At 43.4% G+C, this 25,612-nt stretch overlaps 1 protein-coding gene across 2 annotated transcripts in view; it reads left to right on the top strand.

The window, feature by feature from the left end:
* The window catches only part of LOC109889362 (nuclear receptor ROR-alpha A), a 261,914-nt gene that overhangs the window by 219,298 nt on the left and 17,004 nt on the right, over nt 1-25,612 (top strand). For both annotated transcript variants that reach the window (XM_031822771.1, XM_031822772.1), the window contains 2 exons: nt 23,950-24,035; nt 25,415-25,556. In XM_031822771.1, coding sequence (XP_031678631.1) covers nt 23,950-24,035; nt 25,415-25,556 — 228 coding nt within the window. The remainder of the gene's footprint in view (nt 1-23,949; nt 24,036-25,414; nt 25,557-25,612) is intronic.

The raw sequence follows: 25,612 nt of genomic DNA, 5'->3' as shown, positions 1-25,612 counted from the left end.
TGCAGTTTTGAACTCGGTAGTTAGTGTTGCAACTGAGGACAGATGTTTTTTATGCGCTTCAGCACTTGGCAGTCCCTTTCTGCGAGCCTGTAATGCTCCTAGACGTTTCCACTTCACAATACCAGCAGTTAAAGTTGACTGGGGCAGAAATTTGATGAACTGACTTGTTGGAAAGGTGACATCCAATGAAGGTGCCACGTTAAAAGTCACTAAGCTCTTCAGTAAGGCAATTCTACTGCCAATTTTTGTCTACGGAGATTGCATGGCTGTGTGCTCAATTTTATACAACTGTCAGCAACCACTAATTTGAAGGGGTGTCCACATACCTTTGTATATAAAGTGTGTGTAGTGTAAGGGATTAAGGTTTGCCATATGATGTTACAATGTCTTGGATTCCTGTTGTCATGGTGAACTAGCGCTCCAGGAACCCTCCGCCCTGGCCTGCTTTTGGTTCTGATGGAACATCCACAGAAAATCTTCTGTCTGCTAACCACCATAATTCACTGTTAGACATACAGGTTAGGACATCATTGTTACAAAGGTAAACCTGAGCCCAGGTATGGTTACCGTGGCTGAGGGGTGGAAATCCCAGGGTTGTGGCTAAGTCTAGTATTTCTCTTGTTTTACTCGAATGGCCAGCTCAGGCCTAATCCCTGTCATGGTGTGTCAGGGTCTGGTTTATTTCCAGAGACCAGTCAGGCAGACCATGCAGGCAGCTGACTGAGTGACAGTCCAGGCCTAGTGAACAGACCCAGTCCCCAGATGCCTGCTGCCTGCTGCCTGCTGCAGTTACATAACCTGTTGCAGTTCTTTTTACTGGGCAAGCAATAGGGGTCAGGTCAGGTGGTTATTAGGACAGTGGGACGTGCTTTAACGGGAGCTCCGTGCATAGCTGCTTGATGTGCTGTGCAGAGAGAATGCTAGCTCTATAGAGAGGGGGCTAGCTCTATGGAGAGGCTAGCTCTATAGCTAGCTCTATGGAGAGTAGGCAAGCTCTATAAAGAGGAGGCTAGTTCTATGGAGAGAAAGCTGGCTCTATGGAGAAGAGGCTATCTCTATGGAGAGGAGGCTAGCTCTATAGAGAGGAGGCTAGCTCTATAGAGAGGAGGCTAGCTCTATGGAGAGGAGGCTAGCTCTATGGAGAGGTCAGCTCTATGGAGAAGCTAGCTCTATAGAGAGGATGCTAGTTCTATGGAGAGGCTAGCTCTATAGCTAGCTCTATGGAGAGGAGGCTAGCTTTATGGAGAGGAGGCTAGCTCTATAGAGAGGATGCTATCTCTACGCAGAGAAGGCTAGTTCTATGGAGAGGCTAGCTCTATAGCTATCTCTATGGAGAGGAGGCTAGCTCTATGGAGAGGAGGTCAGCTCTATGGAGAAGCTAGCTCTATAGAGAGGATGCTAGTTCTATGGAGAGGCTAGCTCTATAGCTAGCTCTATGGAGAGGAGGCTAGCTTTATGGAGAGGAGGCTAGCTCTATAGAGAGGATGCTATCTCTACGCAGAGAAGGCTAGTTCTATGGAGAGGCTAGCTCTATAGCTAGCTCTGTGGAGAGGAGGCTAGCTCTTTGGAGGGGAGGCTAGCTCTATGGAGAGGAGGCTAACTCTATAGCTAGCTCTGTGGAGAGGGGGCTAGCTCTATACCCCCCTGTTATGGTCCTAAGGACATAATAAGCCAATGTCTTACCATGACTTAATCAATTCAACGGCATGTAAATGTCGCTGTTAGTGGGGCACTGGCTGTGGGTGTAGACTTACCTGCACACCCACTCAGAGGCCTGTGATTTACATTATTTTCTGATGAGCTAGAGCTACAGGATCCATTAGCGCCCATCTATATTACATCAGTTAGACCCCTTGGCCTAGATGCCACAACTTCACAATGCAACTGGATGGATTGATTAATGACAGTTTGACTGGATGTTAGATAACTTACTTTTTAAGAGCCTGTGTTTGAGAGCCTCTGTTGCTATTTAAAAGAGCCAGGGCCGTAAGGGACATTGTCTTTGTGTAAAATAAGCTAAATAAGATCTGTAGTTTGAATGTTCAAAGCTGTCAGGTCTTGACATTGGTCAAGCAGGTTAATGTAAGAGCAACTGTAGAGGACCTACTATAAAAATCTGTGAACATCACAATGCAATGAATAGCAAGGACAAAAGCCTTTATAGCATATTAGAATGCTTGATCATTCAGAACAGAATATAGTCTGGAGAAGACATTGTTCTATCCAATTAATAAGCAGAGCCTATTCTCCCAAGTGATTTCTGAGAACTTTTCAAGGCAAAGCCAAATTCAGCTCTTTGGAAGTCTCCATTTCCATCCAGTCAACTGTCTTTTTAATCTCCCTTTGGTTCTGATAAGGGAAAAGGAATGTCAATCAGCCAAACTAATGGAATGTGCATTTTGTAATTCGCTCAAAGAGAACGGTAAATTGAAAAGAGTTTGCAACATTTTAACATGCACACCAGCTCTGACAGTCAAGCTATATTATCCGACAGCTGGAGAAGTTAAAAATAACTGTGCTCGCAGAAAATTAGGCGTATCATTTGGCTTCTAAAGTGAGAGAAGGATCTGTGTGTGAATGCATGACATGAGGGCAAAATATCAGCCTCTGTTTGTCTGTCTTTTACTCTTTTCCATAAACTCCAAAAGGAATGGTAAACAGATTAAGCTATTTAGTTCTGAGTCTTTTCTCTGAGTCTGCCCCATCAATGTTACAGTCAGGTAGCAGCAGCCCAGTTACCATACACATTTACATTACTGCTCTCCCAAGCCATGGTGCATAAATCATCATTCTGCTACATGCAAGGTTATTGCTATCGCTCAAAGCCAATCCTCAGAGTTTTTCATAATGTTACCTTTTTATCTGACTATAAATCTGACATCACTGCACATATGTGGGGAGGAATTTGGAAGATTCAGCCACCCGCTAAGCGCTAAGTTATGTCTGGTCTGACACACAGAGTGGACAGCTATATGAATCTTGATTCCACCTGTCACGCTCAGGTTTTCCATGACATTGAAACACACTTGCCCACTTATGCATGCATTTTATGTCAGGTGTTCTGGGCTATGCTGTCAGTTACCATTTAACATGGTCATCTAAGTGTAACCTGTACCCCCGCACATTGACATTGACATTGGGTCGCTCCTCTGTTCAGTTCTTTGCAGCTAGTGACTGGAACAAGCTGCAAAAAAACACTCAAACTGGACAGTTTTATCACCATCTCTTCATTCAAAGACTCAATCATGGACATTCTTACTGACAGTTGCGGCTGCTTCGTGTGATGTATTGTTGACTCTACCTTCTTACCCTTGTCTGTGCCCAATTGTATTTTATTTTTAATCCCAGCCCCCTGTCCCCGCATGAGGCCTTTTTCCTTTTGGTAGCCCGTCATTGTAAATAATTCTTAACTGACTTGTCTATTTAAATAAACGTAATATATATATATATATATATACTCCAAACTCTAACTTCTTAGAACTGCATTGTTGGTTAAGGGCTTGTAAGTAAGCATTTCACTGTAAGATGTAAACCTGTTGGATTCGGCTCATGTGACAAATAAAATTTGATTTGATTACATTTTTTATTTGATCCCTGTTACAGCAAGGTAAGCAAAGAGATTTCCACGAGTAGCTTATGTTTTAGTGGAGGTGTAGGATTGCCTCTAAATACTTAACAACAACATTGTTAATTCATCGCTTTTTAACCACTAACCAATAGGAGTATAGCAGGGTGATCTTTATGTCACCCTGTTTCACAAGATAATCCCTTTTATTTCCAGTTTTAAGATTCTTGTTCCACGTTTGTGATGCATGTCCCACGTTTGTGATGCATGTCCCACGTTTGTGATGCATGTCCCACGTTTGTGATGCATGTCCCACGTTTTGAAAATCCATGTAAATAAAGTCCCTTAATCTACAGAGGATGTCATACAATTGAACATGTAAAAGATAAGCATGTAGTCCTGGTTTAACTGTATACAAACAAAATTGACTGAGTGTGGCACTTATCCAATCCATCCACTTTTTTTTATATATGATACTTAACCACAATAACATATGACATTGATGTGATAGACGGAGAAATGTATTGGATTGACAGAATGAAACCCCACCTCTCTCCCCTGGTGCACATCTCTGACATATGTGTTACTCATGTTCCTCATTAGGAAACATTTATGCTGGAAGCACCTTGCCTGTGAATTCTCAAAGATGCCTTCTCCCGCTTCCTGTGTGAGAGTGCATGTGCATGCGTGTGGGGGAAGCTCTGTGAACATCTGATGTTTTCCCTCTTCGTATAATCTCCACCTTCTCTGCACAATTTATTTAGCCTGGCCTTGAATGGGAAAGGGCACACATTTCTGCAGCATCTAAACTAGAGGTCGACCGATTAATCGGAATGGCCGATTAATTTTTCATAACAATCGGAAATCGGTATTTTTTACACCTTTATTTAGTCTTTATTTAACTAGGCAAGTCAGTTAAGAACACATTCTTATTTTCAATGATGGCCTAGGAACAGTGGGTTAACTGCCTTGTTCAGGGGCAGAACAACAGATTTTCACTTGTCAGCTCGGGGGATCCAATCTTGCAACCTTAACTAGTCCAACGCAATAATGACCTGCCTCTCTCTCGTTGCACTCCACAAGGAGTTATGCGAATGCAGTAAGCCATGTTAAGTTGCTAGCTAGCATTAAACTTATCTTGTAAAAAACAATCAATCATAATCACTAGTTAACTACACATGGTTGATGATATTACTAGATATTATCTAGCGTGTCCTGCGTTGCATATAATCTGACTGAGCATACAAGTATCTGACTGAGCGGTGGTAGGCAGAAACAGGCACGTAAACATTCATTCAAACAGCACTTTTGTGCGTTTTGCCAGCAGCCCTTCGTTGTGCGTCAAGCATTGTGCTGTTTATGACTTCAAGCCTATCAACTCCCGAGATGAGGCTCTTGTAACCGAAGTGAAATGGCTAGCTAGTTAGCGCACGCTAATTGTTGATGTGTTTCTGGTTCGAGCCCAGGGAGGAGCGAGGAGAGGGACGGAAGCTATACTGTTACACTGGCAATACTAAAGTGCCTATAAGAACATCCAATAGTCAAAGGTTAATGAAATACAAATGGTATAGAGGGAAATTGTCCTATAATTCCTATAATAACTACAACCTAAAACTTCTTACCTGGGAATATTGAAGACTCATGTTAAAAGGAACCACCAGCTTTCATATGTTCTCATGTTCTGAACAAGGAACTTACATGGCACATATTTTACATGGAACATATTGCACTTTTACTTTCTTCTCCAAAACTTTGTTTTTGCATTATTTAAACCAAATTGAACATGTTTCATAATTTACTTGAGGCTAAATTTATTTTATTGATGTATTATATTAAGTTAAAATAAGTGTTCGTTCAGTATTGTTGTAATTGTCATTATTACAAATAAATAAATAAATCACCCGATTTAATCGGTATCGGCTTTTATGGTCCTCCAATAATCGGCATTGGTATCGGCGTTGAAAAATCATAATCGGTCGACCTCTAATCTAAACATCAGAGTATGCACCCCTGGACAAGCCCTTAAATTAGACATAGAGGCATACATTGATTGTTTAATTAACTTTCAATTAATGCCTGGGAAAAGGACAGTCTGACAACTGGCAATGTAGTCATGCTTCATTGTTTAATTAAGCATGTTTGATCTGATCCCCCATAGCAATTGCCTGCTTCTTATGTGATGCATCGAAGTCACCAAAGAAATCGAATCTTTATGATGCGAAAGAGGAAGCTTTTTCCACTTTACATGCACAGCAGGCACTTGAATTTTGGAATCTAGTGTTAACTCTATATTTGGATTCCACTGGAGTGGATTATGTTAGCTTTGGGACACAACATCGGGAGTCTGTGTACGTCTGAATCCAACTTTTGTATGAACCGCACCATATTCCTGCTGAGTTAGACAGCGGGCTGCCATTAGACCATGCACTTCCTACCACGAAATCTACCTCTATCTACACAGCAGGAACATGTTGCGGTTCCGGACAAAAGTTGGATTCAGATGTTTATTTGATAGCGAGGGACACATTTCACTTTACTTAAGTATAGTTCCTAGAGATTATACATATATCTTTGTTGACAGAACTTTTTTTTCGTGAAGCCGGCTATATTGTAATAGGGTTACTTTCCGTCGCCACCCAGCAGAACTATGCACAACTCAGGGAGTCCAACCAATATACAGACTCCCGATGTTGTGTCCCAAAGCTAGATTAAGTATTATTTACTGAAAACTCACGGAAATCTGTGATACATAAAAGAGGAGGCTGTTTGCATCCATGCTATACAAATAATTGCAGGTTTGAAATCGACTGACTGTAATTTCAAGAACCAGCTATATGGAAGAGTGTTGCTTTGATGTACAAATCCACAATTCACAGGGGATTAGCATCCCAAAGGTGAGCAGTTGCTAATTACGGGAGCTTGCTTCTACATATCTAACAAGGCAACGAACCGCCATAATAAATAAGAGGATTGATAAGGAACAAGGATATGCAGTTACGATTAGAAGCAATGTATTTGATTTCTCATGGAGAGATACCCTGTTATCCCCCTCTTCTATTTATGTGTTGCAGTGTGAATGGATTGGAGCTGTGCTTTCTCTATTGCATTCACAGATATACAGACATATACCAGACATTAGGAACACCTATCTAGTATTGAGTTGCCTCCTCCCCTTTTGCCCTCAGAAGAGCCTCAATTTGTCAGGGCATGGTGTCGAAAGCGTGTCGAAAGCCTTCCACAAGGATGCTGGCCTATGTTGACTCCACTGCTTCTAACAGTTGTGTCAAGTTGGCTGGATGTCCTTTGGGTGGTGGATCATTCTTGATACACATGGGAAACTGTGTTGCAGTTCTGGACACAAACCGGTGTGACTGGCACCTACTACCATGCCCTGTTCAAAGACACTTAAATCTTTTGTCTTGCCCATTCACCCTCTGAATGGCACACATACACAATCCATGTCTCAATTGTCTCAAGGCTTAAAAATCCTTCTTTAACCTGTCTCCTCCCCTTCATCTACACTGATTGAAGAGGGTTTAAGGGATAATAGCTTTCCCCTGGATTCACCTGGTAAGTCTATGTCATGGAAATGTTTTGTGCTTAATGTTTTTAATACTCAGTGTATATTTTCAATATTATGTCTTAGAACGTTATACCTTGATTTAATTTGCGAGTCTCTGTAGTGTCACAAATGCTTGTTACCACATTCTACCAGCAGAATATGAAGTTGCATTATCATATTGCCTACCCACTGGGCAGTCAATTTAACATCTATTCCACGTTGGTTCCACCTAATTTCATTGAAATGACGTGAAAATAATGTTGATTCAACCAGTGTGTACCCAGTGGGTAGTTCCATTCCACTAACCACCACTAGCTAAATTAATCTATTATTTTTTGCCTTGAGCATGATAGATGATAACAGCAGTATGCACCAAAATGCAATGAATTAAACTGAACTTAAAATCATCCTCTTAGTTTCTCTGTTACCTCATACAGAGTTACTGTGGATTATTGTATTTTCTATTGTTTTACGTACTCAACCTCCTGTTCAATTTATTTATCTGACTATTGTAGGCTTGGCATGTGCTGATAGTCATTACAACCTCTGTCAATAGGAGAATAGCACAATGGAGCCACAATATAGTACAGTACTCTCTCCTCCTCGGGCTCAGCAGGCCCTGTCTGTTTCGGCTTCCCTGGCCTGGTAGATTGGACCTGGCCAATCTGGCTTCTCTTCACATGGCCCTAAATTAAACATGTCTGGGCTAAGGCAAGTGCTTTCTCTTCTGCAGGAAATGGTTTTTCATCTCCTAATGAATGTGCCTGGGGGGGCCCACAGGGGGCTCCACTTCACCCCTCATTAGGCAGGGGGGCTTTTTCTGTGCTCATACTTTGGAGCAGGCTTCTGGAGAGGGAGCCCTCACACCCCATCTACCCTAGCTCCACGTCCCACGCTCCCCCACCCTGGCCTGGACCCCCGCTTCTCCTCCTCCCTTCTCTCTCCATCCTGCTCTTTGTCTGTATCAGACCTGACTCCATACTCCCCTCTCAATTCTATACTGTACCAGGCCTTATCAGAGACTGGGTTGTCTGGGAGGAACCAGCTGTGAAGCTCCATAGAGATGACAGGATCACGTGGACATTGGGACGGGAGCATGCCCCTAATGGCATTTTAATGGCCTTGTTTGGTTTGGACCTGTGATTTATTGCTGTACAAACCAGCGATAAGATTGGTTTTGTATTTCTTGACATCAATTGAACTGTTTTTGCACGGTCTTGAAGTTCCTTCTCTTCTGAGAACTTGTAATGAATAACAGGTTGACAGACTTCTATGGATCGTGTTAAAAAGGAAGCTTTTTGACAAACCATCCTGTGTTCATTAGTGGCTATGACAGGCGTCTGCTGTGGGCCTTGCTCTGAGGGCCAGAGATTGAGCGCTGTGGACTTGACACACTGTGGTAGGAGGGGGAGGAGAGGAGAGCCACTGTAGTACTGTGCAAGTCCCTGTCTGTCTCCAGCTCTGTCTCAGTAGTTCTCTCCCGGTGTAGCCTGCATGGTGTATCCTGCCTCTCCAGTGGAAATTATTGACTGCTTTCTGGTGTTGATGAAGCAACAAAGCATGGCTGCTTCCTGGTTCTGGTGAGGTGGTGGGGAGGGAGGGATTTACTGTCACCTGACTCTAAGAGCCTTTGCATCTGAACAGAATGGGCTGAAGTACTGATTATTATTCAAGGGGTTTTGGGATGTGTTTATGCAAACATTAATCTTGCCACTTCTTTATTTGCCTGGGATTAAGCTCCATGGCACATTCATCTACAGCCACTGAAGCAGGTTCACCCAAAGGTAGCAGGCAGCTAGGCAGCGAACGCCTCGCTCTGGCCCCCTTCTGCAAACAAAGCGTGTAAGGAGAGAAGCATGCTTTGTGCATGGCTGCTTAATCCTGCCATGATAAACAAAACCAGGCCAGTGTATGTAGGACTATGAACACAGTGGGACTGTGCAAGGGAATGGAGCAGGGGGACTGTGCCTCACATGCTGTAAGTAGTCTGTGAACTCACTGTCACAGCAGACATCTTCCCATACTCCCCTGCTATCTTGGAATGTGCCTTTTATAGCCCGGCTCAACTGTTAAAGAGCAAGGAACTACTGTTGTGGTGCAGTTCCTCTGCAGTGAATAGGCATTCATTTACGTACTTTGTATACCCAGGGATGCAGGTGTATTTAAAAAATAAGTGACATTATTTCATGATAATGCTTCCAGTATAATGCAGTATCTACCTGTGAATACATGCTAGTTTTACAGCAATATAAAAGTGGTTTCCACAATGATAAGGACTCTGTCAAGTCATTCATATTGATAGTAATTCATGTGGCTTTAATCAGCCAGACAGATATTGCCAGTAGCAAAATTGAATAAATACATTTATTTTTAAAAGTGCCTTGCAAATTTAATCAGAAGTAAGTGTTTAACATTATGGCAATCAAGTGTTTGGAGTCAAATCGTTTTGCACATTTAGTATAATTATAGGTAAATGATGCGTGATGGAAATGTTCAGTTACTTAAGACACTAATAGTGAAGGGTTTCGTTAATGGATCTGTAAATTTCGCTCTCTGGGCTTACAGGAGAGGACCAAGTCAAGGTATCTGAATAGGGCTCGCATGGTGGAAGACAAAAGTGCTGAGTGAAAAAGCAGTGAGACAGTGACTGGATCCAGTGTTTGAGAAAGCTATTTTTCTGAGGTTCCATGACACCGCTGATCCCTGGAAAGGTTGGGTGCCTCTAGTTTCAGCTCTATCTCCCCTGGATCTGTGGGGGACAGGTATTCCTGCTAATGTAACAAGCCCCATTTGTCTCAATCACACGTCCCTGGAAATATCGCCTGACCGTTGATGTCATTCGTCTTGCCTGTCCTTGCCTTCTCTTTCCGTGCTGATGAGAACACAAGACCTTCAAACAGAGTGGCAGAGTTGCTGGAATGTCACTTGTCAGCTTACTATTAGTATTAACTATTGTGTATTAAAGGCTTGGGCATAACTAGAATAACATCCGCTGAGAAATCGGTGACAACATTCTCTTATCAAAGTCTCTCTCAAAGCTCCGATTCCAACATCTCTCTAGCAGCCTGATAGTTGGCCTTGGGGTACAGCACAGCACAATCCACAGAACATGTTGTGTAAACAGATATTCAGGACTTTGACATACTCTGTGACTGTTCTTTGATTCATCTCTTAAGACACAACGCCACCATGATGTCAGGGGGAATATCATAGTGCTGTATCTATGGATTTAGCTGAGGGTCAGGCAGGATTGGACTAAGAAATCAAAGGCCCCGGGGCTTAGTTTTTTTTATAGCCCCCACTTCCCGGTACACCATACATTTCTGTACACAAATCCATGCACCAAGATGCAATTCGATGCATGGTAAATTTACTGTTGATGAAAAAGCAGATATAATTATAATTAATTATAATTAAGCCATCATAACATTTGTGGTGTGGTATATCCTACTGTTGAGCAGAGTCGTTTTTGCGATATCCACACATGGGGAACGTGAAGAAAAACACATTTTTAAAACGCATTTCATGCAATTCTACGTCATTTACATAGAAGACAATAGCTGAATCTTTTTTAACACCCCACACAAATGACAGAAATGTGATCAATCTGGTCTTGAATTCAAATAAACAACAGCCCAGGCCAATGAAGTGATTATACAATAATAGGAGGAAATATATATATATATATATATATATATATATATATACACAGTATATCAGTAGGTTACTAAATAACATTTCCAGTGGCTCACTAACTCACCTAATGATGAAGATGAGTGATGGCTGATGGGGGCTCGTCTTGGCAACAGCCTATCTCAAGATGAGCTACTTTGAAAAACAGTGCTGCTTTTTGCACAAAAAAAATGGGAGTTGTTGCACTTTTTTTTTTAAATACAGTGGGGAGAACAAGTATTTGATACACTCCCGATTTTGCAGGTTTTCCTACTTACAAAGCATGTAGAGGTTTGTAATTTTTATCATAGGTACACTTCAACTGTGAGGGACGGAATCAAAAAAATCCAGAAAATCACATTGTATGATTTTTAAGTAATTAATTTGCATTTTATTGCATGACATAAGTATTTGATATCCTACCAACCAGTAAGAATTCCAGCTCTCACAGATCTGTTAAAAGTGACCTTCTATTGTCTCCAGCATAGGGTGCACCTGTGTAATGATCATGCTGTTTAATCAGCTTCTTGATATGCCACACCTGTCAGGTGAAGATATTATCTTGACAAAGGATAAAATGCTCACTAACAGGGACGTAAACACATTTGTCCACAACATTTGAGAGAAAAAAAGCTTTTCCTTTCCCTATTTGAGGGGCAAGTATCCTAGTGGTTAGAGCGTTGGGCCAATAACCGAAAGGTTGCTAGATTGAATCCCCGAGCTGACAAGGTAAAAATCTGGCGTTCTGCCCCTGAGCAAGGCAGTTAACCCACGGTTCCCCGGGCGCCGTGGATGTTGATTAAGGCAGCCCCCCGCACCGCTCGGATTCAGAGGGTTAAATGCGGAAGACACATTCAGTTGTACAACTGACTAGGTACCCCCCTTTCCTTTGGGTGTATGGAACATTGCTGTGATCTTTTTTTTTCAGCTCATTCATGAAACATTGGACCACATGTTGCATTTATATTTTTGTTAAGTGTACAAAATTTTTTTGTTGCCTCTTGGGCCCCGTATGGGCTTGGGCCCAGCCCCTGACTCACACAATTGACCAGTCACATTTATGAAGAAATTCTTAATTTTATATTAATCAGTTACCCAAACAAGGCAGGGCTCCCCAGTTACCCACGTTCCCCCTACCTCCTCTCCTCCACCCATCTGATGATTAGCAGAGCAACAGCAGGCAGCAGCAGTCTGTCTACACTCATTGAGAGTGGACTGCTGAATCCTCCTTTGGTTGGAGGCTGCAGTAAAAAAACAAAATACAGTACCAGTCAAAGTTTGGACACACCTACTCATTCCAGAGTTTTTGTTTTATTTTTACTAATTTCTACATTGTAGGTCAGTCAATCTGGAAAACTTCAAGAACTTTGAAAGTTTATTCTAGTGCAGTTGCAAAAACCATCAAGCGCTATAATAAAACTGGCTCTCATGAGGAACGCCACAGGAAATGAAGACCAAGAGTTACCTCTGCTGCAGAGGATGTTAATTAGAGTTACCAGCCTCAGAAATTGCAGCCTAAATAAATGCTTCACAGAGTTCAGGTAACAGACACATCTCAACTAGAGGTCGACCGACTATGAGTTTTCAACGCCGATACCGGTTATTGGAGGACCCAAAAAAAGCTGATACCGATTAATCGGACGATTTTAAATTTTATTTATTCATTTATTTGTAATAATGACAGTTACAACAATACTGAATGAACACTTTTAGTTTATTTTAACTTAATATAATACATCAATCAAATCAATTTAGCCTCAAATAAATAATGAAACATCTTTAATTTGGTTTAATTATGCAAAAACAAAGTGTTGGAGAAGAATGTAAAAGTGCAATATGTGCCATGTAAAAAAGCTAACGTTTAAGTTCCTTGCTCAGAACATGAGAACATATGAAAGCTGGTGGTTCCTTTTAACATTTGTCTTCAATATTCTCAGGTAAGAAGTTTTAGGCTGAGGTTATTGTAGGAATTATAGGACTATTATTATTTCTCTCTATACCATTTGTATTTCATATACCTTTGACTATTGGATGTTCTTATAGGCACTTCAGTATTGACAGTGTAACAGTATAGCTTCCGTCCCTCTCCTCGCCCCCTACCTGAGCTCGAACCAGGATCACATCGACAATAGCCCTCAAACATCGTTATCCATCGCTCCACAAAAGCCGCGGCCCTTGCGGAGCAAGGGGAACAACTACCTCAAGTCTCAGAGCGAGTGACGTTTGAAACGCTATTAGCAAACCCTGCTACCTAGCTAGCCATTTCACATCGGTTATACCAGCCTAATCTCGGGAGTTGATAGGCTTGAAATCATAAACAGCGCAATGCTTGAAGCATTGCGAAGAGCTGCTGGCCAATGCATGGATGAATGCTTACGAGCCTGCTGCTGCCGACCACCGCTCAGTCAGTCTGCTCTATCAAATATCAAATCTTAGACTTAATTATAACATAATAACACACAGAAATATTAGGTCATTAATATGGTCAAATCCGGAAACTATCATTTGTGACATCAAATGGACTTTGGTGGTCAAGATGTGTTGGTATCTGTACTGATGGCGCAAAAGCCATGACAGGGAGACATAGTGGAGTGGTAACGAGCGTGCAAGCAGTTGCTCCCGGCGCCACTTGGGTACACTGCAACATCCACCAAGAGGCTCTTGCTGCCAAGGGAATGCCTGACAGCTTTGAAAGATGTTTTGGACACCACAGTGCAAATGGTTAACTTTGTTAAAGCAAGGCCCCTGAACTCTTGTGTATTTTCTGCTTTATGCAATGATATGGGCAGCGACCATGTAATGCTTTTACAACATACAGAAGTTCGCTGGTTATCAAGGGGAGAAGTATTGACACGTTTTTTTATTGAGAGACGAGCTTAAAGTTTTCTTTACTGACCATAATTTTCACTTGTCTGACCGCTTGCATGATGACGTGTTTCTCACACGACTGGCCTTTCTGGTTGATGTTTTTTCTCGCCTGAATGATCTGAATCTAGGATTACAGGGACTCTCCGCAACTATATTCAATGTGTGATTAAGAAGTTGGAGCTCTTTTCTGTCTGCATTAACAAGGACAACACACAGGTCTTTCCATCATTGTATGATTTTCTTTTGTGTGCAAATGAACTCAATCTTATGGAAAATGTCAAATGTGATATAGCAAAGCACCTGAGTGGGCTGGTTGTGCAATTATGCAGGTACTTTCCCGAAAACAACGACACAAACAACTGGATTCGTTATCCCTTTCATGCCCTGCCTCCACTTCACTTACCGATATCTGAACAAGAGAGCCTCATCGAAATTGCAACAAGAGGTTCTGTGAAAATATAATTTAATCAGAAGCCACTGCCAGATTTCTGGATAGGGCTGCGCTCAGAGTTTCTTGCCTTGGAAAATCGGGCTGTTAGACACTGATGCCCTGGATTCTCGGCCCTCACTAGCATGAAAGCTAAACACAGGCACAGACTGTGTGTGGGAAATTATTTAAGACTGAGACTCTCTCCAATACAACCCAACATTGTAGAGTTATGTGCATCCTTTCAAGCACACACTTCTCATTAATCCGTGGTGAGATATTCACAATTTTTGATGAACAAGGTGAACGGATGAACTCCGCATGTGTGGTTCCCACTGTGAAGCATGGAGGAGGAGGTGTAATGGTGTGGGGGTGCTTTGCTGGTGATATTGTCTGTGATTTATTTAGAATTCAAGGCACACTTAACCAACATGGCTACCACAGCATTCTGCGGCAATACACCATCCCATCTGGTTTGCACTTAGTGGGACTATCATTTGTATTTCAACAGGACAATGACCCAACACACCTCCAGGCTGTGTAAGGAGAGTAATGGAGTGCTGCATCACATGTCCTGGCCTCCGCAATCACCCAACCTCAACCCAATTGAGATGGTTTGGGAGGATTTGGACCACAGAGGCCAAGCAGCCAACAAGTGCTCAGCATATGTGGGAACTCCTTCAAGACTGTTGGAAAAGCATTCCAGGTGAAGCTGGTTGAGAGAATGTCAAGAGCGTGCAAAGCTGTCATCATGGCAAAGGATGCCTACTCTGAGCATGTAAAAATCGTCTGTCCTCGGTTGCAACACTCACTACCGAGATCCAAACTTCCTCTGGAAGCAACGTCAGCACAAGAACTGTTCAGCACAAGAACTGTTCGTAGGAAGCTTCATGAAATGGGTTTCCATGGCCGAGCAGCTGTACACAAGCATAAGATCACCATCCGCCATGCCAAGCGTCGGCTAGAGTGGTTTAAAGCTCGCCGCAATTGGCTTCTGGCTCATGTGGAGCTTCCCTGTTGGACGGCGCAAATCAAGTTGATGATTGGTGTCTCGGGCTAGTCTGTGGAAGTAACTCGGTGTGTGGAAACATGTTTTCCTAAGGAGAGCACAGAGGGACAATTACTGGCAGCCGAAAATTTTTCCTGCCTGTTCTCCATGTGTTTTCTGACTCTGTGCCCCTGACCCACTGACCCCTGGGCATCAGTTGCCTCTCACACAGTCTGCCAAGGGTAGGTCCCAGTGGATGGGACTTAGGCACATTACCCCTCCACACACACACACACACACACACACACACACACACACAGGTTCAGTACCACACACATATTTCTCGTAGATGTAACATACGAATGAGCCACATTATTACCACACACGTGACACCCACAGGACGTTGTCTCGATGTCAGTCTGCTGTATGTTGTCATACATAACTTTACATCTCTCTGTGAAGAATAGTCTTATAGGATCACATTAAATTAAGCCCAGCAGCAGTCAAGCTTCTTACAATAATGCATACTAATGCAGCAATTAAAGGAAAAGGGAAGTGGTACAGTGTGGCAGTGGTGAATTCCCCTGATCTATGAAACAAGCCTCTTTATTGATATGTAAAGCTTTCTCTGTGTAATTGCACTGGATGTATAGAAGGTTTCATTCTTTACAGTGCCTTCAGAAAGTATTCAGACCCCTTGACTTTTTCCACATTAAATGGAATTAGGAGGGATAATGGAATGAGATGTTCGACAAGCAGGTGTCCACATACTCTTGGTCATGTAGTATTTTTCATATATTTTTTACACTTTGACATTAAAGTATTTTGTGTAGATTGTTGACAAAAAAATTACCATTAAATATATTTTAATCGCCCTTTGTAACAACAAAATTTGGAAAATGTCAAAGGGTGTGAATACTTTCTGAAGATGTATGTAAACTCAGCAAAAAAATTGACTTCCTCTCACTGTCAACTGCTTTTATTTTCAGCAAACTTAACATGTGTAAATATGTTTATGAACATAAGATTCAACAACTGAGACATAAACTGAACAAATTCCACAGGCATGTGACTAACATAAATTGAATAATGTGTCCCTGAACAAAGGGGGGGGGGGTCAAAATCAAAAGTAACGGTCAGTATCTGGTGTGGCCACCAGCTGTATTAAGTACCACAGTGCATCTCCTCATGGACTGCACCAGATTTGCCAATTCTTGCTGTGAGATGTTACCCCACTCTTCCACCAAGGCACCTGCAAGTTCCCAGACTTTTCTGGGGGGAATGGCCCTAGCCTTCACTCATAGTAGCCACTTCTACTAGCCAGTAAGAATAGCTAGCTACAAACTATTCAACAATACCAGCTACTTTTCTTCTAAGATATATTCAACTCTTGAATAATGCAACAATTCACAAGCATGTGCAAGCAATTAAAGGGTTTATTTTCTCATCCATACACATTAAATTAGCTGACAATACACAGCTAACTCCTGCTGCTTGCTTGCAAAGCTTTTTGCCTCAGGATGGTGGCTCTGCACAGCCAAGCAAAAAACATACAGTTGAGATTACTTTTCTTAAAGGTACTGTGACAATTTCAGAATGTAACAGGCTGTTCCTACAATTTCAGGTAAAATCTCAATAAAACAAGTTTCTAATAATAAGGAAAACACCATATTTCAGCTATTTAAAAAACATTGCTCTGCTATTAAATATTTTACTGTAGAGCATTTGGCTCAATGAGACAATTCTATTTCTATTGACACTGCAATGCTCGGAGGGGGGTGACTCTCGAAGAAGGCTCGACCGCGACCTCCTGAGGTAGCGGGCGAGACGTGTGCGTTTCACAGTTTTACATCACAGTAAAAGGTGTATTCTCTGGATTTTTTTTCTGATACCTTTCGAGAATGTCTTGAGATGCCCTCTAGTCTAAAAAGGGTCTAAGGCACTTTGCCAATGACAAGTCTCAATCAAGTCTTTAACCACAGCCTTCTCAGCTAAAGTGTCCGGCGAAGGTTCAGAAATAGGAGAGGAGACGTCCCCCTTCCATAGCTCTGAATTTAAACAGCTTCCGAACCGACGGAAGCAGTCAATCAGCTGGTCCTCTGTGATTTCAGCCTCAGCGATTTTGAGTTCCGCTTAAGTCCGGTGCCATGCTTCAGTGTGTATCTGCCAAGAAAACACAACAACTAAACTTTACAATCTGTGTTACATCAGATAATTTTAAGTACATGTAGTGTGTTATAAAAGCATGTAAACAATTCATTGAATTCCATTTCATTCCATTTAAATGTTGAATGTTTGCCGCTCACCTTACGATGACTTACTGGGATAAGGAGCAGAGCAGGCAGAATCAGAATGAATGCATAAGTGAGTACAGCAGTCTCCAGATTGACTGTGTTGTGGCATCAGAGCCGAGCATGCAGTGTGCCTCTCTCTCCCTCCTGTCCATGTCCTCCTCTGGGACTGGGACCCAGATACACAGTGACAGACAGAGAGTGGGCGTACCGGGGCACAGCTTCCTTCACCTGTCACTGAACAGAGGAGGGGGGAGCCACACATGCTCCCCTTCGCAGGCTTGTCTTCTCTATAAACCCTTTTGTTGTTTCCCCAAGAGGGCAACACACAGACTCCCAGTCAGGAAGCTCGTAAATTTTTGCCATAACAACACATAAATGAGACCAAATGACTCTTTCTTTCTCCTGCTCCCTGCATTGAGGGTGTCAGAATGCCTTTCAATAAGGCAGTCAAGTAAAAACAGAGGCAGAGAAATGCTGCTGTGTTGTACAGGCATCTCATGTTTGGCAGTGTTGAAATATGAATGGCCTCACACACAAACAAACACAGAGACACATGCATGAGTTCATCCCAAAAGCAGCCCAGGGCTATCATCCAGACCTGGGTTTTAGCAAATTAATTTCTGTTTGCAGTGCTATGCAGGAATAATAGGGAAGCTCAGAGCTGTTCCACTGAAACTAGAATATCGCTTCAAATATGGCTGCTGGTCTCGAGTGATGGGGGATCATAGCTTAGGCTGGCAGTTGATAAAGAGGAGTTAGCATAGAGACATCAAAAAATGTATCAATTATTTTTTTCTCTGTTCTAGTCCTCATGGTATAAACATTGTTGATGACTTCAGCTGGTTTGTCTGTTGAATGGACAGAGGCGGTTTAAAATGATGATACAGGATTTTCCTTTGCAGGTGAATATCTGAGTGTGGTATCTCTGAGCTGCACTGGAGTAGAAATGTCATGAGGACAGCCTCATAGTAATAAGCCAAATCCCCAAACAAATAACACATTTATACTATTCTGTCTGTGCTCTGTACCACTGCTGTCCTTTGCCACTGACATTCAAATAACCTTTCTTCTGCTGTGCAATTGGGAATAAAAAAAAGTGCTCATTCTGTTCTGTTAGACTACAACATGACAGCAGTGCCTTGGCAGATGAAAAGAGGCAGGATCTGATTCTAGCTCTTGTTATGCTGTCTGTCTGACAGTCATGGGTTTCAATTTAGCATAGACTATGTTAATCAAACTACAGCTGATCTTCACTGGCAAAGGGGGAAATTAATCTAGCAGTCAAAATGGGGGGGAAACTATTGTATAAAAATGTTGCTTCTGAGCACTTGCCAGCTAGTCCACGGACCGTACAAATGGTATTTTTCCTGTGTGAACTGTATCTAGTAAGAGATTATACTAACAGGTTCCTGTATTGTAGCCCTGTGTGTAGTCATGTGTTCGTTTTCAACATTTGCCTTGTTGTTGTGTTGTGAAATGTTTAGTAGAGAATTTGATTAAACTGTTTTGTCCCTGTTTGTTGGAATGGAGAGCCATTGTTAATCTGCCCATAATGCTGCTCTGTACAAAGGCCCAGAATCGCTGTCCAATCACTTACATAATCTCCAATATGAGCCCACTGGCTTGCGTCATTTGGTCACTGACAGCTGTCAACACACACTCACACCCCCAACATTCCCATCACTATAGCTGCAGTCTTACATATTCTGCCTCTTGGTAAGAGGCTGTTACATGTACCACACATATACACGTCAAATGAATGATCCATTTAGTGATGTTAGAATACACACCACAGATGTTGTGTCCAATGAAACGGCAGATGAAGACAGTACTCCTTACTCTATGAGGTCTTCCATCACTCAGAGATATGGTATGTATTTTATTACTCTACGTGTAACACCCTTGTAGTAGGTGCAGTAGTCCAGTGATCTAATAGCTGTCAGCCTCAGTTTGTGACTGTAATGTAAGGGATCACCCTAATCTTCTGAAGGTTATGTCAGTACAGTAGTCCAGTGGTCGAGGAAAATCTGAGCTTGCAGTGGGAATAACTAGGAGATAGAGCCGCTGTAGTGATTTGTATGTCAATATTTGCACTGCTGCAAATTCCTGTGCTATTCAATTTCTACAGAATATCGTTTTTTGGTCTGAAAAAAAAAATGCCTTGCTAGAATTAGATCTGGGGGATATGAAAAATCCCATTCTGAAAAGAAAAACCTTGTCTCCAATGAGTTGTAATGTAGCATTAAGAATTCACATCCAATATTCACCATTAAAGGATCAACCTTTAATAATTGATATATCTTCAATATATTTAGTCAACACCACACTTTTCCTCGCTCATAAATTATGCTCTCCAGGTACAAATGAAGCTATAGCATATTTGAGAGGCGCAGGGGAAAATGCTCACTCTGACAACAACTGTCTTTGTGGTGCTTATGTCAGCGCTAAAGCACTAGTTACAGAAAGCAGTACGCTATGACAGAGTCCCGGGGAGCAGTTAGCATGGGTAAGGCAAAACCTTTGTTTTCTTTTTGTAAACGATTTTCTGTTCATTTTCTGGGCTTTAATAAGTGCAGTGTTCTCTTCGTGTGGGCTTTGATCTCAGGGCTGTTTGGTACACAATGAAGGGCAGAGGGGGACACAGAGGGGGCTTCAATTGTACATGTGCTCTGAGTGACACGTCATCCTCAGTCTCCAAAGGGCCTTTATGTGATGTGAATCAGTGTCCTTGAACTGCACAGCGACGAACACAGACAGAGCCCCTCTAACAAGCTGTGCCCTATGAGGAGCTGGACTTCAATACAACATGAGGCTAGGCTACTACACAGTCCTCTCACCATACTCTATCCATTGTGAAATCCAAAGCCAGCCACACCAGAGTTTTATCCTCCACCGAGGATCTTAGTCATTACCTTTTTCATTCTTTCTGTGGATGGATATTTTGTGATGGCGTGAATGCTGCGGTAGGATTCACAGTACATTATCTGTGTACCTCAGCAGGTCCCCCTTCTCTTTGATGTGGCCTGTGTGTGGAGGCCATCTCACAGTGTTGTGAGTAATGGGAGGCAGCTGAGATGGGCTTTAGCATGACTGCCCGTCTCACTGTGCCTGGCTTTGATGTCCTAAGCAGGCGGCAGGGCTGCCTGGCAGGCAGGCAGAGAGGCAGGCAGAGGCAGAGGCAGTGAGGGAACATGGCAGGCAGACAGGGAAGATAGACAGCCAGGAAGACAGACAGGCAGGCAGACAGGCAAGCAGGCCGACGGGCAGGCAGACAGGCAGGAAGGCCGACAGACAGACAGACAGGCAGGCAGACAGGCAGGCAGACAGGGAGACAGGCAGGGAGGGAGACAGGCAGGGAGACAGGCAGGGAGGCAGACAGGCAGGGAGACAGGCATGGAGGCCGACAGGCAGGGAGGGAGACAGGCAGGGAGACAGGCAGGCAGACAGGTAGGGAGGCCGACAGGCAGGCAGGGAGACAGACAGGCAGGCACAGCGAATGGGTTCAGCAGCAGTGAGCAGCGCTGGTCAAGCCCAGACACAGAGCCAGCAGCTGCCTGCCTCACACGGAGAGGCAGTTAACACCACAGCTCGTGTCAATAGATATTGACTCCCAGATCTGAAGTACTTAGTCACAGTGCCTTTCTGTCTGACCATCGCCCCCTGCGGGAATTCATTTTAAACCACTCACACTATTTGAAGTGTAGTCTGACTGGGAGCCCCAAGATCAGCCATTCATCAGGGCAGCTTGCTCAGTTATACCCAAATATTGACTTGAACTGATGGCGTAGGTGACTTAATGGCTGATTTGATGTCATTATTCTGTATTTATTCTTCATGTATCTCTACCAGAAAACTGCTTATTTCACTGTTAAAATGACCATAGATTTAGATTGTGTTCTTTTTTTACATAGCAAACCACAAAGCCTCTACCTAGTCAGAATGGAAAGAAACCCTTTTTTACTGTTGAGTGCACCAAGCATTCAGAGGTTTGTGTAGTAGTGGAGTAGAAGGTGTTAGCTGGTGAGGCTTTGTGCACTCAAGTCCTCGCTGCTGCAGATAGGGCTTTGTGAGCTATCCTCATCGGTGTGTGTGCCCAGCCTAGCCCAGCGTACCGCCGTTTCCACTCCCTCACCTGATGTGGCACAGTCTCTGTCAGGCCTGAGCGAGCATCCAGCCAGTCCTGCTTCTTCTCGCAGCTAGGGGGGGGGGGGGGGGGGGGGGGGTTAGAGGAGACAAGCAGCAGCTTAAGCCTGGAGGAGCTCAGAGCCTGGAGCCTATGGGCAAGAGAGGGGGCTGAGAGCTGGGAGCTGGGAACTGGCCTCAGTGGAGAGGAGGCGGCTATAGACACAGTCATAGTGACAGCCCTGCACTGCCACCCAATGGCCAGGGCCCGTCAACACAGCCCTGTTTCTCCACCACCACCCCAGCAAGTTCTAAAGGCCCATTGTAGTCAAGATTCTGTTTTACTGTGTTTTGTATCATATTGTACAATAGCTAATGAAACTAAGTCTGTAAAAGTGTGATAAAATGTGATCAGTGTTATTTCCTGATTGTATTTTCAACCAGCAACTATCTACACAGGACCTTCTAAAAAGCCTGTTTTCATTGCCGTCTTGCCTGGTGACATGACCAAGTGGTAAATTTATGTATAGACCAATAACAAAGATAGTTCCAAACCAATCTGCCACTAACCGTTAGTTTTAAGTTTTCCTCTCCCCCTTAAAACACTCCCAGACAGTCCTAGCAAAATTCTTGCTTGAGAAATAGTTTTTTTGCTTGCTACCCAGAAATGATTTGGTATTGATATAAAAATGGCTGCATTGGGCCTTTAATTACTGCACGCTTCACTTATTATGTAAGTAATGAGGCTGAAAATTCGCAACACACTGCACCTCAAATGCTCATGCAGGTAGAACACAAAAACAAACAATGGAGTGCACTGCCCTTAATGCCAGTGTTCATACAGAGTTAACCAAAACAACAACCGACTCGACACAATGCAGAAATTCATAATGATTAATTATAAAGTAACCCTCTCAGCGAGCCTGTCAAAACCTGGCTCCTGGTACGTTTTCCCTCTAATCTAGGCAGACTATGTGCATTAGCCTCCATTGTACCGCAGGATACACAACCATCTAGGTGTTTTCCATATGAGAACTGACTAGCGCCTGTGCCACTGCTCTCTTTGTTCATTTTACTGAAATGTAGGCTAATTCTGCTTTTAGGGGCGAGGTCTAGTTGACTCTACCAGTGATAAGAGTGCAGGCTAACAGCGATTCCTGAATGGAGGGACTGTGTGTGTAAAGTGGTACAGGGTTAGTAGATCAGCGGCCATCCCCTGGGCATGCCTCAGGGACACTGACATTATCCACATGACACAACAGACGCTCTCAGGCAGCTGATGAGTCCTCTGGATGGAGCCTCAGTGAAGGCCCATTTGATGTGATCAAATTCATTTGAAGGGATTGGATGTGAAGGTAATACAGAGCTCCAGTCTACCCTGGCCTGAAAGACCGACCGCTCTAGAAGAGGACTAGGCCTGGTGTTTAAAGCTAGTGGAGAGACTACTTTGTCATAGCGTGCACTGGTTGGAATGGCTCATGAAGAGTAAAATTATACATTTTCAGCACAAGTAAGAGAAGGCGGTTTGATAGCCAATCAAAGCACAGAGCACTATCTGTGCAGTTGTAGGGAGCCACTATAGAGCAGGAATCCAACTGTAATCTTTCCTCCGTGTAGATCAGATAGCTTAGTTTGTCTGGTGCTACGGAGTGCTGTAGCGGTGGCAGCCTAAGATGCTGGCATTATAGATACAGATCTAGTGTCGAGGCAGAGAGAGACGTGGCGTCAGAGGCCGCAGTGATAAAGCATGAGAGCTGTAGCACAGGCTGGGTGTTCTGTGTCTCAGCTGCCTCTCTGTGTCCTGCTGCCCTGTGGCGTGCTGCTCTACTCCTGTGCAGGAGACCGGGATGGATGAGACCTGCCCCCACATGCCTGTGTCCTCTGTGCCCGCTAAATCACACACAGGCCTGTCAGCATTGGAACACTGTCACCCCCACTGAACTCTACTGCACTTTACTACTGTTTCAACCAACAGCCTCCATCCCCTTCCAACCACCTCTCTGGGTCTCATATAGCTACTCACCAGCCCAATAGGAATGTTATCATTTTTGTGGCCATAATGAATTTAATCTGGGCTTACTGCTTGGGTTTGGCGGGTTTTGAAGTCATGTTTTCCACTGGAGAATAATAGTCTGTCATTCAGTAGGGCTAGGATTACCACTGTGTAGTGGAATGGGGTTTGTGGGTCGCTGTGACTTTTCCTTATGTAATTTGTGCCTGCAATATAAATTTACACTTTGTTTACAGTGGTTGGCACGTGGCTCAGTGAAGACTTAAAATGGCCTCCTTCATGCACGACTCGATGTGTTGTGTAGAAGTGAGGATTCAAAGCAAATGGATGAGATATTTTTCAAGCACAGTTCTCTTTCATGTATCAGCATGCATCCAAGGTGAAGGTGGTGTTCTGTAACTTGTGACAGCAAAATGTTGATTTTTTTTTTTTCTCTCCAGCTCAAATCGAAATAATTCCCTGCAAGATCTGTGGAGACAAATCATCAGGCATCCATTACGGTGTGATAACATGCGAAGGCTGTAAGGTAAGCTCCCAGAAAACGAACATGTGGGTGTTAGGGGGAAAGGAGAGAGACAGGAAGCAGAAAAAGTGGAGAAACTTACAAAGAAATACCTTTGAACATGTTGTCTAACTTTTTAAACAATCTTGCGAGAGACTATAAAATGTAAACACACAGAGAGCATCGTCATTAAAATGGTCAAGCCACACAGAGGACATCACAGAGCCTCACTATTAGCAGGACAAAGTGACTCCTCTGCCTTGTACTGCCTCCCTTCCCAGGGACATGCTGCTTCAGTGTTTCTCCTTCTGCTGCAGCTTGTTTTTCTTGAAATAAAATCATCAAAAGAAGAAGTTCTTTGAATTATAACGGATTGTTGGCTGTATGCCGCTTTTATTGAAGCTTTTGTACTGTTTCAAATACACCAGGCATTCACGTTGAGGGGAATGTATCTTGTGCTTCTAGTGTATTCTTGATCCTGTGCTTGTCACCAGGCGAGTCATTAGTATTCCTCTGACAGGCAGCAGCACCTTTGCTGTTTTCCTCCTGTGTTACAGAGAGACAGGGGCTCATTCAGCTGCTCCTCAGAGCGCCTCTCTCTCTCTCCCTCAGACAGGAGCTAGCTGCCGGGAAAAACAAAACGCTGAAGAATAAGCTGCTGAAATGTATCTTTAATGATTGCTAATTACTCCAGGCAGAGAGGCATTTAATGATATGTGCGAGTACAAGAGTTTGGACCATAAATCACAGCATTATTAAAGAGTGCTGCTTGTCACTAGCAGTTCTAGCCAGGCTCCCGTAATGGCTGCCATTATGAAGCAACTTGGCAGCTGTCAGCTGTTTTCTTGTAATTAAACAGCCAATGAGCAGCTAATTAAGACATATGTGTATGGAGCAGTGGAGTGGGGCATGTTAATGATGTGCCGGAATCAATTCATTAAGTCAAAGGATGAGGAATCCAATCGGGGTGCGTGTGCCATCCTGTGTGCCATCCTTTAGCGCCGCACATGTTGGAGCCCTGTTAATCAACACTAATAACCCAGACTATAGAAATATACTGCCTACCATTACGATCACAGCCAAACACACCACCCCCCGCAGTACACATTGTTAAAACACACCACTCCTTCAATAAAACAACATAGAGCTTTATACAACTGACACTAGAACTCAATAGCCTGCAAAGCACTGGCATGGCAGTATTCTTGTACATTTATTTCAGCGACAGTACCCTCCATAGTGATGAATATTGTCGGCTTCATCTCTCTCAATAAGTACCCAGTGAAACACAAGATCCTTTTATGTTTACAGGAATAAAAGCCAATCAGTCATTGGATACAGCAGGGCCACTGTGGTTAATATTATAATCAGTGCGGTCTCCCCCTCCCTCTCTCCGGTCTTAGGGCTTCTTCAGGAGGAGTCAACAGAGCAATGCGGCCTACTCATGCCCCCGTCAGAAGAACTGCTTGATCGACCGCACCAGCCGCAACCGCTGCCAGCACTGCCGGCTGCAGAAGTGTCTGGCAGTGGGCATGTCACGGGATGGTACGTACAGCGTCTAGTCGACAGGAGGGGACAGACATGCTTCTAAGGCAGAACAA

Source organism: Oncorhynchus kisutch, linkage group LG4 (assembly GCF_002021735.2).
Source record: "Oncorhynchus kisutch isolate 150728-3 linkage group LG4, Okis_V2, whole genome shotgun sequence".
NCBI classification, from domain to species: Eukaryota; Metazoa; Chordata; class Actinopteri; order Salmoniformes; family Salmonidae; genus Oncorhynchus; species Oncorhynchus kisutch.
Note: the sequence above shows the minus strand (reverse complement) of the source record. Positions and strands in the feature narration are given on the sequence as shown.